Source organism: Syngnathoides biaculeatus, chromosome 21, assembly GCF_019802595.1.
Source record: "Syngnathoides biaculeatus isolate LvHL_M chromosome 21, ASM1980259v1, whole genome shotgun sequence".
NCBI lineage: Eukaryota > Metazoa > Chordata > Actinopteri > Syngnathiformes > Syngnathidae > Syngnathoides > Syngnathoides biaculeatus.
The window spans coordinates 2,752,478-2,768,538 of NC_084660.1; the positions used below are offsets into that span (position 1 = coordinate 2,752,478).

Genomic DNA, 16,061 nt, shown 5'->3' on the forward strand with positions numbered 1-16,061 from the left:
TCCGCATAGGTGAAAAGAAACACCTCTGGGGCTTCTCTGATTTTCCCTCAAAAATCTCCGTGATGTTTTCGCCAGCACAGCCTCGGCTGCGAAAATCTATGAAAGCAGCTCGTTAAGAGGGAGAGGGAAATTTCACTTCCTCGAAAGGATTTTGACGACGTCGCCGACTGCGCAAAGTTTCCGGCTTCCGGCACGACGTAGTTGTTGCCATGCTGACCCGGTCCAGTGTCTGGAAAATATTTTTGGACCAGACAGGCACCTCGTAATTGTGTTCTCGTGTTAGCATATTTGGTGATTTAGCTACTTCACAATTGTGGGGAAGCGGCAGAATAAAAATATTATTCCCCGCTGCTGTTTTTTTTTTTTTTTTGAATGACTTTTCACTTGCAACTGGCCCACGAGGGAAGTTAATCGAAGCACCCTTGCCGGGTATAAAACAACTGCGCTCTCTCGCAATACACACAATGCCTTTCTAGAGGGGCCTATTTGCGGCTTCGAAGCAATAAATAGGCCATGCTGGCTTTTTCATATGAGCACGAGTCCTCCTACTTGCCGCACAACTGTTGACTTGTGGGGTGTTTTATGAAGTCGTTTTCGCTCCGAGTCCAAGTAATCGGGCGGCCAAAGTGACTTGTTATGTATTGAGAGGTGAGTCATTGACCAAAGACGCAAATATGGGACTCATTCACTTCATGCAGCCCGCGCAAACTTTCCTCCAAGCTTGTCATCGTTGGGCTGAATAAAGATGGCGGCCACCTCCCAAACGGATGTTTTCAGCGGTGGCTTCTTTACGTTGCTTTATGTTCTTTATCTGCTTGTTGCTAATGCAGGCGCCAGCGCTCGCACTCGCCAGTCCTTCTGTTAACGGCGAGGCGAGGCGAGGTTCGCCATTTCCTCTGCAGTTACGGGCCAGCGCTCAAGTCGTAACGCCGTCACTTCCTGTCCACTCCCTGCTCACAATCTTAAATAAGAGCTGCCGGGGGCAATATTTCACTGCGACTGTGCAGGGGAAAACGCGACATTACGGCCTTTTTTTTTTTTTTTTTTTCTTTCTTTTTTTGACCCAACCGCGATCTCTCCTCCAGCACGCGGCAAGCCCTACAATCGTGATTTTAAGTTTCTGCAAACACTCCCACAGGCGCAATGATGTATTTTGCAACCGATAGGTCGACATTTCCACTGTACGGTGGAGCCTCAAGTTAACAACCCGAATTGAATTGACGGGTTCACCAACCAAAATGTTTGCAAACCGCCCCACAGTGAATCCATTCAAGTCACGCAACTCCATTCTGTTGTGATAGGTTTACGAATTGAACAACGCTCCACTGAAAAAGAACAGACAAAAACTGATGGGTGGCTTACGGTCACAGAGTTTAGCCATTTTTTTCCTGCCAGGTAAAACAGTCCGGCGTGTCCATTTATTCGAAATGGAGCAGGAAGCTGAAAACTTCATTTGCTGATCACCGGCGAGATCCCGAGCATGTCACAGACCCGGCGGCGAGCCGTCCGTTGCCTCTTTCTTGTTTCCGACATATTGGAAAGAAATTAAAACAGCTCACGGAATCGGAACTCCTCACACGGTTACGCTAACGACGGCCATAAAATTCTGACTGGACTCTCTGGAGATTCTTGCTCGCTGGCTTCATTCGCTTTCCCAAACAAGGCCGTGCACGCGCTCACACATGCTGCTCTCACGTTTTTGATTAAAACGTGCCCAGTGACGCTTTGCAAGAGACCGCACGTGCTATTTCCGCTCCTATTTCCGGCAAGTAAACCACACCGAACCTCTATTTTCCGCCTCCTGTTGAATTTAGTACATTGCGTGAATTAACACTTAGCATTTCGGAGCCCGACATTACCTTGAAGTGAAAGCCAGACGTGCACGACGATTCAAAAGTTCCATTTACGCCGCCGTGGTTGACGTCGCAGCAACCTGCGCCGCACGGCAGTCCACCAAAAGCTAAAGCTGCGCGCTCAAGGCGTCGCTGATGGCACACACGACCCCGAAAGAAAAAAAATGAAAATAAAAAAAATCAGCGGCCACGATTTGGATCCCTGAAATTGTTGCCGGAGCCATCACGACAGTTGATGAGATGCTTTTAGATCACCCTTCTCCTTGCTCCAACCCTCGATGCATCCTCGGAGAACAAAGTGGTTTCTGGGTCAATGAGCTATGAGGCTCAAGGAGGAGAACCGCACAGATCCAAACATGGCTCGAATAATCACGCTCGCCTTCGTCGCCATCGCGCGCTCTTCAGCCGGGTGAATGGATTTGTTTCTGAAAAAGATGCTCGGCGTCTGCTCCGTCCCCACTGACGGAGTCTCTTCCTGCAGAGTAGTGCGGCCCGTTTTTCCCGCTTGACAAATTGGACAATTAGCCGCGCATCTGGCCCGATGACTGAGATGCTCAGCCAGACATCACGTCTATGCCAGTGTTTCATGTGCAATTTTGTGAATTTGAAAATGGACCCTACCTGTACTTGCGCTCATTTTGTTTTGGGCATTGTAAAGATCCGATCGGATGGGAAAGTATCAGCCAAAGTTGCGGGCTCATTTGAAAAAGCCCGAATCGGGTCCCATTTGCGCCACGGGACTCGCATTGTGAGGGGTTCCGCAGCTGCGGACTGGATTGAGGGAGAGACCAATGTCATGACTCCGTTGAGTCAGATGGCAATCGGGTCATCGCTTCGTCTCCGGAGTCCTAATCCTAAATCTACATTTTCGATGTTGGGATCCCTGTCGTTTTGTTGAATCCTTCCCTTGCCCCCCTCTTTGGTGACTTCTTTCTGCGCTCATGTTCGTGTTGGCCTGAGCGACCCAGCTCAGCCCAATTCGACAATATCCAGGTGGCAGCTTGTTACAGGAACGTCACACGGGCTCTTCTCAAAATGCCTCGAGTTAGAATGAAAAAATTTTTTTCAAAATTTCAAACCCAACAAGGCCTCTGCCCATACCTCGCTCACCTCAAGAGTTCCAACTATCTGCAAGACTTTGGAGCGTGCTGGTAGTACTCAGTGGATGAGGTCAGCATGTCCTCCGCGGATTTTCTAGTTCCCCGAAACGCATGCATATTCGACTCGAGTCCAATTATTTGTTCCACTTAGATGGGGTTGAGTCCAGTTTTTTTTTTTTTTTTAATTGGTCCGCAGTTAATCTCAGCTTCCTTTTAAGCCATTTCCAGAGGAGGATAAACGGATTCTTGGTCGGCCTTCGGAAAAGATTGGCTTTGCTTCTTGTCTGTGCGCGCGCGCGCCGTAGAATTCAGGGTTCCTTCCAGTGAGGCCAGGTCGAATTCATATTGCAATACAAGCTCCCACTTTAAGTTTTAACAGGCAAAAGCTGTCAACGAGCAGGAACCGCTTACGGTATTGTGTAGCTCCCGATCGGGGTGCCGCCCCACGCCAGGCCACAACGGGAGCTGGGTCAACGATTAAGGAGCGGAGATGCTGTAGGGTGACCCCCAAAGCGAGCCTTGATTGCGTCCAAAAGCCAGGAATTGCTGGCGACGGAGCTTTCCCCAAACATTCACTCTATGGATTGATCATGTAAAGAATCCCAAAAAAAAAAATAATAATAATAATTACGGTGATTTACCTTTACTCCGCGAAGAGAAGGGTGAGCGAGAGAGGTGAAAGGCATCGTGGGGGATGGAGGAGGAGGCAAACGTTTGACAGCCGAGAGAAAACGCGCACAACTCCATTCCACTACTTCGGTGGGCTCCCGTGGTGAACAAAGAGCATCATGGGTAAAAGGTTGACGTCCCTCCTAGCCAATGGGACGGCAGGAAGATGCTCCGGCGATAGCCGACGGGAGGGCAGCTCTACCGCGAGACACAAACCAAGATACGGCGTGTTTATGTTCGGTGGGATTTGGGGGCTGCGAATCCAGCATCTATCCCCCCCCCCCCCCCCCCTACTTGGTATTATTAATTTTTCCTGGTAATTAGAGGCAACGTTTTTCCGGAGGCGCTTCGTAACCCAGGGGTAGCGCCGTATATAACGACGTAAGGGAAAAGACGTCGTCGGCCCAATTTATCACGGCAAACGCTAACGTGACGTGTGGCCTTTCTCATCTTTGCACTTTGAACTCAGCCGGCCCTCTTCCATGACGCTCCGCCCCACTGCCTTCTGTAGCGTTTCCATTCTTCCATTCTTTCCTATTCTTACCCAACCTATAGCTATGTGCTCCAAATCTGTCGTCAAGTCCATTTTGGCGAGTGTCTGCACTCTGTCAGCGCAGCGAGCTTCATCAAGCTACCCTTAACTGTGGCAAATTCAATATCTGATTGGCACTGTGGTACGGGCACATAGAAAGCAATTGTGGGGCTCAAATTGCAAAACTAATCCCCCCCCCCCACACACACACACACACCCCAAAGTAATGTTCCATATTCTGTGGTCTTGATCACGATTGACTTCCTCCAAATGTGACGCCCGACTGAATCTCCGAATCTGACTTTGCTCCTGCAGGCCAAATTGAGGAATCGTCGCGGGTGGCCATTGTCAATTTAGCTCTTCTCCGAGTGTCCATTTTTTTTTTTTTTTTTTTTTGTAATGCTCGACTTGGAATTCGTGATGGCAATAAAGACAGCCCATGTGACTCTTTGCTGAAGGGTTGTGAGCTTCAAAAGGGGTTTTGATTGCCTCTTGTCGTGAACATCTGGGGCTCCGTTCCACGAAGAAGCGAAATTAGAGCAGATTTGCACGATGTCTTTTCAACCATTTGGATTGCGGCGAGGACTCCCGAGGGACTGCGGTGGTCCTGGTACCTTTTAAATTGCAGGGTATCAAGTGAAGTGCTGGTCTGGTGCGGTCATACAGGCTCATTTTGAGATTTGGACCAAACTTTGGTGAACATTTCAGGTTTGTGGGGTTGGCTGGGTGAAACACTAATAAAGTGCACTCATGTAGCCCTGAGTCATTTAATTTCACCTCCAAATAAACAAATGAAGAACATAAATGGAGCCTAGCAATGATAAAACCATCTCCCCTTTTCCCCCCCCCCCTCTCTCTCTCTTTTTTTTTTTTTTTTTTTTTAAATTTATTTCCCAGAGATACCGGCTGGTGGCGTGAGGAGAGCCAAGTAAAAAAAGAAAACATCCTAATCTAGGCCACGGGCTGCATTCCATTAACTCTGCCTGCCAAGCCTTATCCATTGATCTGGCCCGATTCGAGAGACTTTCTAACTTTATATTTTTCAGTTTCGGGGAGTGTGACTTGTTTCTCGCTGATTTGACGGCTCTCCCCCGTCCGCCCCCAAAAAAAGAAAATATAGCATTTAGGCAGAAAGGCAGGACAAAAAGCAGCAGGTGAATTTCAGGCGTGGATGAGATGATCTCTGCCATCAGGTCTGAATCCGTCCAAATTTGACCAACACAACGTTGCTTTGGTTACGGTTGCGCATTAACTAGTCCCTCATTTCCTTGAATCTCTCGGTGCAAAATCCAAAAGAGAGCCAAGTGAAAACTTGTAGTGATGTAAAATGGCTTTTGAGCGCAGGAAAAGCTTTCAATCCACCGCAATTTGACCTGCGGGCTGGGCGGGCGGGGGGCTATTTTGTCTCCTTAATTAAAAGTGTCGCTCCCGTCCTGCTCTGGTCCCGAACCCCCTCAGCCCGGGTGACAGCCACGGAGAGCAGAAAATCTGCCGAGTGCATCTCCTCGCTTGCGGCGTAATCGCTGCCTCCTTCCGAATTAACCGTCTTCATTATCGCATCCTCGCAGACACTCCCCCCCCAACCCTCGCTGTCATCCTCCCCCCTCCGTCTCCCTTGTCTCGCTCTTCTTCCTCTGTGCCTTTCTGGCTCACCCACCCAAAAAGTAGGACAACAGCAGATAGAGTGAGAAATCAAGCCCCCCCCCCTCAAAAAAAAAAAAAAAAAAAAAAACCTCTTCCTCCTGCCCAAATTTAAATAGCATCATAAGTGGCTGAAGGCAGGAAAATGCATTTGGGTGTCAGGCACAATCCCGATTGCGTTGGAACGGCGGCGGGAGCTCATTACATAAGCAAAAATATGAGTGGAGGCTTGGCGCCGTCACACAGGGGTGTCGCTGGAACGCGGCCAAGCCCGCACGCCGTCCCTTTACAGTCAGAACCTACGATATCGCTTCATCTAGAATGGTGGTTGAAACACTCAAAGGGTACGACCGGGAGAGAACCAGGAAGTTGACATACGAGCCACATTGCAGCATCCAATTTTCTTTCATCCCGCGGAAGTGCACAAGTTCCCAAAAATCTGTTCACTTTTGGGGGGAATTGAATCAATCCCTGCAAGACACGTGAGAGCTAATTGATTTTGCCTTCCACCGATATGAGCAATGCGATCAAACCCATCGAAATTGTGACCAGACGTCAGAGTTTTACCAAATATGAGCCATCGTCCTGTCGATATTTTGCAACGACTTGAGAAGCAGTCAATCACAAGCAGAAAATACCAAACAATTCTTCTTCTTCTTCTTCTTTGAGAAAAATGGAGTAGAGCAAATGCTAATGCCCTCCATACGCCGCCAAACTCATTACGGGGCGACAATTGACCAGAACGGGATCCGGCAGACCAATCGGCAAACAGCAGCAAAGACGGCTGTAGAAAAATACGACGTGCCAGGAAAACTGAAAGCTGAAAACCCGGAGGGGAGATGAAGACCTCAAACGTTTTCATTACGGCCCGTCGGACGCCGGCGTGAGCTCGAGACGCTCCGCCGCGCATCGGGTCGAGACTCCAATCCCTCGGCGCAACCGAGCGGCAGGAGGAGAAACAATTGAAGGCGTTGATGAGATGCCGACGGGAAGGCGCCAGGCTGCGTTAAACGGAGACCCCTGTCCTGCGCGCCGATGCGACGTGCGCGTGAAAACCGGAGGCGCATAAGTGAGCGCAAATGGTTTGCGGAACGGAGAAGAGGATTTTGAAGATCCGCGCCATTGTTCTGTGGCAAGACAAGCTCGGCTAGATTAGCGCTCTTTCCTCAATCTCCAGATCAGCATTAGAACACGGGTTGGTTTCTCCAGAAAAACAGAACGTGAGCCAAGTGAGTAAGAAGACGAGATCTTCAAGAAAAACAACCGGCAACCGCTTTCGATGGCTTTTTGACTCTTCCTTTCCGGACATCCGAACAACCTGTGTGGCATTCACGCTTTGGCTGATTTCAACCCATTTCGTTCGGATTCTCTGGACTCATTGGCCATTTCCCCTGAAAGATGAATCACGTCGACTCGAGAAAAGTTCACCGTCATAATTTCTTTCGATTGAATTTTCACCTTTGGCATTGGCTCATCTCGGCGCCAACGATGCCCCGGACGCTCTTTTTTGCGGGTGAACCGCTCACGAGGGGAGCGAGCGTTCAACGCACGCAGACCTCAAACGTTGCCCGGACGAGCGGCTGAGCATCAGCGGCCTCCCGTGAGCGTCCTAATGTTGACAGCGGAAGGTGGGAGGTGGGGAAAAGACGACAAGAAAAACCCAGCCGTCTTCCCATCAATGGCTAATCAGTGCACTGCGCCTTGTACGAATACTTCCTGGAGTCAGGACCGGAATTCCAGAGGACTTGAACGCAGTGTTTCTCCCAACTTCCCGAGTTCAAATCTATCGGTTAGTCTGAGGCAGCGTCCGTACACGCTACCTGCACGTAAGACCGAGCCCGAGAGGCAGCTTCGGCCCGTCCGGCGCGACTCGCCCGATGTCGGGCGCGCAGACCAACGGTTTGTCGAGCTACTTTGCAGGTGTCCGTGGTACGCCTGTATGAGACGCTGCGACTGTGGTTGTCGCGCGGAACGACACAGCATCCTATTGAAAGCTTTTCGACCAAGTGACCCGACCCGCAACAGTGACTCTTCACACTTTGCTTTTCAGCCGCTGCTACATGTGAAATGACGAGTTCATAAAATGTGCGCAGAAGCCGGGTATTTTGCGCTAAATAATTGTGAAAGGATGGCCAAACCTTCCCATGTGCAATGTATTGTTGTTGTGGAAAAACACGGACCTCCGAGTTGTCCAGAAAGTCCGACCGGACGCACCGTGAGGACTTTCTCCTCGCATTTTCAGTCCGCATTGTGCATTAGCTTTGCGGTTGCCGCGCGATGCGTGTTGACGCACGCAGACAAGCGGAATGAAAATAAATGCAGACGTTCATCTGGCACACCGAGCGCCATTAAGTGTGCGGCGCTGTTATTTATACACGCAAACAGGATGTCAGCCGCGGTTACGTCGGAGCAGAAAGGCAATATGGCGGAAGATGATCAACGGGGGCCATCTGGGCTATTATTTATGCTAATTGGAATTTTGCAATTCTGAAAATCAAGACTCGTCATGAGCATCACGTTTTGTCAACAATGTGAGCCCACGTCGGGGAGCCTTTATTTGTTAAAAAAAACGAAGATGACCACAGGCGCCCGATCCCTTCATCTGTCAAGAAACCGGGTCCGTGTTTCATTCACTGCCAGCACTTTTCAAAGCAGTCCCCAGGTTGCCGCCTCTTTTAAGCTGATCTTTCAAGATGTGCAGAAACTTGGGATCCGGGACAATTTAAGCTGCAGAGCTAACAAAGAGCAAAAAGGTTTCTTGAGGAAAACGCGTTCGTCGCACTGGTTCCTGGCCCAAAAAGTCACACCGACCAGGTTTTTGTGGGGAGTGAAACAATGTCAAGCGGAGCAGTGACCGTTTTCGTGACCGACACATTTTGGACCGGAAATTTACATACTTTGCTCCAGTGCCAGGTGGCGATTGACCTCTGAATATTTAGCTTCTACGGCCGATCCCAAACCCAAATGGACACAGCCGGCCGGGCGGGCAAGACCCACTTCCACGCTTACCCGTTCAAAAACATACCGGATGAATTCCATTTCACAAATGTAAAGTTCGATTTAAGGGGGACGCAGACTACGACAAATGAATTTGTTCGTGAACGCGGCAGAGGAGAAGTTGTTCTTTCCCCAGCAAAGGGACCGCAAACTATTTTTTCCTCCTTGCGTCCTTCTCTGTTGGCATTTTTAGATGAAGACGACGACTTCACACGCCTGCGCACTTGTTACCCAGAATGCATCTCTGCGTCGACTGCGCGAGTGATCTTGGCCAAGTGCTAACATTGACACCGAAGCACAACTGCGGTATTTCCGTGGCTTTTCAGGAGGTTTACCGCCGCTCGATTCCAATCATTCCCGTTTGGGAGAAACGACAAATCCTCATCTGCTCGGTCACGCCGGCATTTGCGCAAGGCCGGAACGCAGCTCGACGCCGAGAACTCACGAGGCCCGTTGGGAAAGTTGGCGAGCACTCGGTCCACTGGTGTCTTTTTCTCGTCCAATCGTTTTTGATGGTCCAATTTCAAGAAATCCGTCGGGGGAATTCGCCAGGTGTGCGGAGTTGCCTTCTTCCAGTTCTTTCCCGCACCAAGGATTTCAACGTGTTCTCAGCCAACTCGCAACTGGACAGCATTTTGCCACCGTGTTGCGTTGGTGTGCGACGGCGTACGATAGCCGTCAAGATGGCTCTTGTTCTCATTTGCATCGAATCCCACGACGAAAAAATGAGGTCACATGAACGGCGCGTAAACAGGTTTAGCTCATGGACTGAAAGATCATCATCAGATTTCTGTCAGGAGAAACGAAAGGACAACCCCAGCAACTTTGTTCCGCTCATCCGTGTTTGCTCAGTTTAGCGCCACGCAAATGTTTTGTTCGCCAGCCTCTCCTTCCTCACCTTCTTCACCTCCGTCCGGAAAGTTTGGAGCGCAATCGTCGGCGAGTAGCCCGTCCCTCCCTCTGAGGCTGCGCGGTGGACTTTCAACGATCACGTTCGCTAGAGCGGAAAGCAACTTTTTCAAATTGAAAAGGATTTGTGCTATTGTTTTTGGGTCTCCGGCGGAATGACAGATGGATGGAGCAGAGGGAAATGAGGCAAGCAGCGGAAAACACTTGCCTCTTGATTTCCTGCAAAGGTCACAGTCATTCCTTTCCATCTCAGCCACACGCCAGAGTTCAAAATGCACAGCTCGCCCTCGGCTACAGGCACAGTTACGCCATCAAAGTGTGAGAACATCAAAAGGAAAAAGGAGAACGAAGAAGTCAGTCTCCGGTTTCAGGGTTTTTTTTTTTTTTTTTTTTCTCCTCTCTTTGCGCACCCGCCGGCCTGACAAATTCGCCGTGCAAACTGGAGATGAAACGTGACAAGGAGGCGAGGCTTTATCTCCCAAAAACAAAATCGTGCCACTGTTTACGCAACCAAAGCCTGTTCTTGGTCTTGTGTTGACTCCCGGGAGGCACCTGCGAATACAACTCACACAAACGCTTCTTTCCAACGGGAGGGCCAGGCAATTACTTCAGCTTGGAATTGTACACGAGTCACAGATAGCGGCGACTCTCGCCAGTAGTCGCAAATGAAAATGGAATTTGGGAGTGCTTGCAGAGGTTTGAACTGCAAATTAATTCCACGGGATTATGAACAAGATCAAGAGAGGACTCCCGGCGTTCGCGTCTAATCATCTCCGTCTGACTCGTTGTCATTGTTGACCGCCCGTGTACGCAAGACCTGCACCGCGCCAACGGATGAATTTGGAATGATCGCCGTTGCGCGTCACGTGGTAGCCAGTGAATGACGTGACGTTCCCCCGACGACTCACAAATTCTCGCACGCGAGCGTGTACGCGTTTATTTCCTCAAATTGCAACACGCGGAAGAATTATGGCTATGACGCGAATGGACACTTTGCCACACTGATTCACAAGTGGAAGTGACTTTTCTTCTCTACTCTTGCGAGAACTACGCTAAAACTATGAAAATGCATTTAGTCCACAAACACAGACGGCACAAAGAGCGCCGCAACACATGTAGACACTGAATATAAATCCTTCCAGTGGTATTTTCTTGATCCTCTGGGAGGAGCTGAGACATCTCTTCTGCGCTGATGTCCACGTGAAATATATATATATATTTTTTTTTTTTTTTTTTTTTACACCGCCTTGGCCACCTGGGGCAGTGCATCACCGGATGCTTTTGTTTGTTTTTGTAGGCAGACTGGAACGGATAAACGGTATTTCCAAAGTGTTCTCGCAGAAGATTACATTCAGATCTCAAGGCACTCCTGCAAAATTCTGTTCAGAAAGCGTTTTGTTATCTAGAAGTGGTTAGGTTTTCTCCTCCCACGCTCCCAAAGTACCAGGACCGCTAGAGCGGTGGACGGCAAAGCTGCTGCTCTTTCGCACGGACGGATAACGCGCGATTAAGATGTTGGGCAGCGTCAAGGTGACTGGCACTGACCCCAAACACATACAAATGAGCCGGCCCGGAAAGCAGAGCGTCCCGAGATTTGCTTCTTTACGTGAGCCGCCGTCGGAGGATGGAAAATTAGCCCCGCGCTGTTCTGCCGGCAGCTGCGAGGCATCGCGGGTGACAGGATGATAAGACTCACGGGCCGCAATTATTCTCGCAGAGGAGATGCAGAGAGGCGATACGGCGCCAACACATCAGGTTCGGTGAGAGCAGTCGGGACTGCTGACGAAAATATTAATCCCCCGTCTAAGAAGAGCATTAAATCAACGAGCTGGCATGGACCTCTCTTGATGCGCTTGCAGCAATTTGTTCTTTTGCTCCACAGGCTCGTGAATGTGGCCAGCTTCGCTTCACTTGTATTGGTTCACCAGACCTCCCACCCGTCCTTGTACACAAAAGTATGAACGTACTCGCGGAGAGACTGAACATTTTTCTGCGCAGCTGCTGATGGAATTTCTCTTCGTGCTGGCGCTCTCGTCAGATTTACGCAATCGTCATGAGATCGTGTGATTTCTCCTGACAGAATCAAGCAAAGTACAATATAGGCTTTCTTTTCTTCTGACAAAAATAAGAACCCTCAGCACACCCAACAAGCACCAAAAAAAAAAAAGCCCTGCTGAAAAGCCACATTTTCCATTTCGTTCAACAAATTCCATCAGATTTGGATCAGCCCACATCTGGCGAAGAAGGGAACATTTCCTTGTAGGCGTTGCTGACACGTGCGCTCCCCGTTAGGTGGCGACGAAGAAGTCAGTTGAAATGTGGCCCGTCGTCTCAGAGAAGCGGAGGAAGGAGCGGGTTATACCCAGCCACCCTCAACGCAGGAGGAACGCTAACGTTGCACAACGCAAATGCTCATCTGGCGCAAGGCGGCGGCGAACTGATATTTACACTTTAATGGGGCAGATTCAAGTCATGCTCGTGATTATTTCAAGATGCGCCGCGTAAGAGGCGGTAGTGGAGATGATCCCGTGGTATGCCCGATACCCCACCTGCCCCCCAAGAACTGCGATCACTATTTGAATCACGCGTACCTCGTCTCCCCCCCCCCCCCGATTGAATTGATATTCATGCACCGGGATCGGTATTGAATTTCAGCAGAGTGACTGCGGCCGGCAAGTTCATAACAAGTCCATTGATTGAGCGTCTCCTGACTGTAAGCGAGGAGCACTTTGCCATTCGAGCTCCTCGGCGAGCGCGATCGTTCGTCGTCCGTCAAGCCCCGCTAAATGGGGAGCCATCTCGGCTTTCTTCCACGTGTGCTCGATGCGTTCCTATAACAGCGCTACCGAATATCCGGTCAGCACCATCTCAGAGCCGATTTTTGTTTTTTCAGATCGTCGTCGGTAAAACCTTCACGATTGAGTCGATACCGCTGTCGAGTACCAAGACGTGACGGTCTAGCGATATTTATCCAACATTCAGCACAAAGTTCTTTCCAGAACGGTTGGATTCGACTGCACGAGCAGATTTCGCATCGGAACGGCAGGTGCAAACAACCCGGCAAAGCGCAAGCGAAATGAGAGACGGCAGGGAGAACGTTGCTGCTCGCGGGAATGTTTTGGAAATGCCAGAAAGCAAAAAGGGTTAGAAAAAAAAAAAAAAAAAAAACAATTGTGACATATTGTCCTCAAGTGCCGCAAGATCACGAGAAGGAACCACGCCCGAGTACCCGTGAAAAACGCGGCATTGACGTTTTCACGGTCGTGCGGTCCCAAATTTCCAATGTATAATCGTTCGAATTCAAAATCATTTCTAGGATGAGCACCTCGACGTTCAGCTGTCACATACACACACACGCGCGCGCAGGATGAGTTCAAAACAAACAAAATGTCTCTTGTGCCATGAGAGGGATCGATTTTTTTTCTTTCTGGAAGTCAGTAATGATTGTTTGCCTCTTCTGGGAATATGTCCGCCTCCATCCCTTCAACTTCAACTCTTAACTCTGGTCTCTCGTAGCCACTGTTTACCAGCAGTTTTTGCAATTGTTTTAAAAAAAAAAAAAAACCACTTGCCAAGATTGTCAGCAAAAGGTCAAAGTGAGCTGCATGCAATTTACAGCTCACTTTTGGGCATCTTAGGAAATCTGGCCAATACCATCGATTCTCCAACACTGTCAACGTTTGTGCGCCACTGCCTCTCCTGATCCGTGAGCTGTAAAGGCCAAAGACCACGGACGCCGTATTCCTCGGGGAGTCCTGACAAGTAGCGTTCCCGGCTCTTATTTGGACAAGAAAAAGGCCGGGGCACCCTTCAGCTCTCCGTTCGGGGCGTTGGCGTGGTTCCCAGCGTACGCTGACCTCATCAGCGGATCCATGTCATGGACAACTGCCACGGCCTCTTTTGAATATCGCGTCCTTGGCTAAGCACTTTCGGAGGCAAACGGAGATTAGGATGCCTACAAATCCAACGGTGATTTTACTGTTCGTGAACTTACTCTACTGCCTCTCCGCTCACTCACTCACTCACTCCGGTTGTGTCGTTATCTTTGCGTGAGCGTCACCCCGGTTTGTCTTTTTCCGTTTCTTCTCTTTCCTTTAAAAATAGCTAATTCGCCGAGAATCCTGGGAAAGGCCTGCAAGGGAGAAGTCACATCATTTCCCTCGGAAGCCCGGCACAGTGAAGCCAGAACATACATACTCAACGGCAGTGGATTCAATCAAGTTGCTTCCGCTGCCAACGACGTGTAGGAAAAAAAAAAAAAAAAAAAAAAAAAAAAAAAGAGTTCTTGCGTCTTGGACACACCTCCGCTTCTCCAGCTCTGTAAATGGCTTTGACCTTCGGTCAAGCCGGGAAACGATGAGATCGAGCGGTTCAAGGCAGTCGGCGACGAGAAACTCAGAGCAGCGGGCGGGGCGCAGGTCGGCCGCCCGACCAATACTTGGGTTCTCGAGAAGTCCGACCCGGTCCCTCCGATCGGACGTCGTCGTGTGCGCGTGACGCAGCAAATCTGACGCGATGGCTTCACAGACTGGGGAGAGAACCGGCAGCGTGGCCGAACCCAGCTCCGAAACAACTGATATCATTTCTTGGGTTGAGCACCGTTGCTAAACGAGACCGACGTAAAACTGGACAATGCGGATCGATTGTTCGCTGTTCTTTTCAACGTATCCCCCTCCCCCGTCTGTCCACAGGAGAGAGGAAGGATCGGCGTGATCTTCAACGTGGGGACGGACGACATCGTCATCGAGGAGAGCGCGGTGATGGTGAGCGACGGCAAATACCACGTGGTGCGCTTCACGCGCAGCGGTGGCAACGCCACGCTGCAGGTGGACAACCAGCCCGTCATCGAGCGCTTCCCCTCAGGTAGGGAGAGCGCCCCTCTTGCGGGGACCTTGTAAAAGTTTAGGCAGAGATGGAAAGCAACGAGTTTGGACGAAACGATGGAGAGAGAAATGGCGGCACTTCAATTTCATAGTTCACCTTGCAAGAACCGGTCGAGGCCTTCCAACGCTGTACATTACGCTCACTTATGCATCGACCATTCGGAGCAGCCGTTTAAGACACACACGCGAGTTGAAAAAGTAGTCAGCGCTTCCTTCCAGTTAGGTCCTGACTCTCTGGAAATTCAGTGAGCGGTGCATTTACCCACCGCGTTTGATGCACCTTTCCGGCGCGGTACGCACTCGGTGCCTCTTCTCCAATCGAAAAGTCGATCATTGCACACCCTTGATGCGTCACTCCCAGCGACGCGCTTTCCATTGAGGCCTCACTTGCAGGGTTATTTTGGGTGCATGCCACATTTCTCTCTCTCTTATTGTGTTTACCTCTGCTCGCATGGTTGTTGAAAGGAAGACGTGCGTTCCCACATTCCGCTCCCGTCAAGTGAGCGCTCTTGCGCTAATTGCCCGATGAACAAATGTAAACGAGTCAAATTTAAGAGAGGGGAAAGTCGCTCGGCGGAGTGGCTCGACGCCGCAGTACGAACGATCAGCAACGTTGCTCGAGTGACCTCGACGCCTCGCCCAACGAGTCACATCTGCACTTTGACAAATTCTCCCCAATTGTCATCTTGCAGGGTAATTAATCCAGATGGAGGACATTCCGTATTTTGAGCTTTTGTCTTGGGAGTGACGTCAGCGCAGAATCCAGCTCATCCATCGGTGCGGCGCGGCCAGAGACAGTCGGTTGTTGGTGGCAATGGATCTGGAGGCCCTTGCCCCTACAGAGAAACAGTGGCCGATCCAACTGAGAGCCCGGGAGGCCCCAAAACCCAGATCGGTTTTGCTTTTATGCCACCTTGCATTTTCGCGCTGTTGTCAAGCTCGCCTCTCTTCCTTCTACTGCGTATCCAAAAGGGAGCCGTTAGTTGTTTGATGGTGAGCACAATAAAGTCTTGTGCACGCATCCACACCGCGGGCTGAGGCGCAAAGGGGCGGAGGAAGGCTCATTTCCCTCGCAGAGGCGGGAAATGTGTGGGAGCGAATGAAACAAGTTCCTGTGACCCACATCAGATCACTTGATTCTCTGAGTGGAACAAAACACTCAACGCAGACACGTTGGGGAAGACGCGCAACTATTTGATTTCCTCCTTGCTTATCAGTGTCATTTTCGGTCCTCGTGGAATGCTCGGATCAAAAGCGTCCATGTCGCCGGATTGAGCGCACGATGCCGCTGTGAGGAAGGAGTGTTCCCATCAATCCGAAGGAAGGTTCTGGTGAATCCGTCTTCCCCCCGGACTCTTGTTGACCCGCTGAAGGCTAGCTCAACGGGATCCCGCGCCAGTTGCGATCCCAGCCTATGACACACCGTACAGTCCTGCACATCAAGCCCTTTTGAGGGGTTAGCACCTTCTGATCATCT

The 16,061-nt window shown here is 50.3% G+C and overlaps 2 protein-coding genes across 6 annotated transcripts in view; one reads left to right on the forward strand and one right to left on the reverse strand.

Moving 5' to 3' along the window:
- The window catches only part of alpk1 (alpha-kinase 1), a 209,421-nt gene that overhangs the window by 176,945 nt on the left and 16,415 nt on the right, over nt 1-16,061 (reverse strand). The window lies entirely within an intron of this gene.
- Nucleotides 1-16,061, forward strand: part of LOC133494855 (neurexin-2-like) — a 140,766-nt gene that overhangs the window by 110,731 nt on the left and 13,974 nt on the right. For all 5 annotated transcript variants that reach the window (XM_061809063.1, XM_061809062.1, XM_061809064.1 and 2 more), the window contains one exon: nt 14,393-14,564. In XM_061809063.1, coding sequence (XP_061665047.1) covers nt 14,393-14,564 — 172 coding nt within the window. The remainder of the gene's footprint in view (nt 1-14,392; nt 14,565-16,061) is intronic.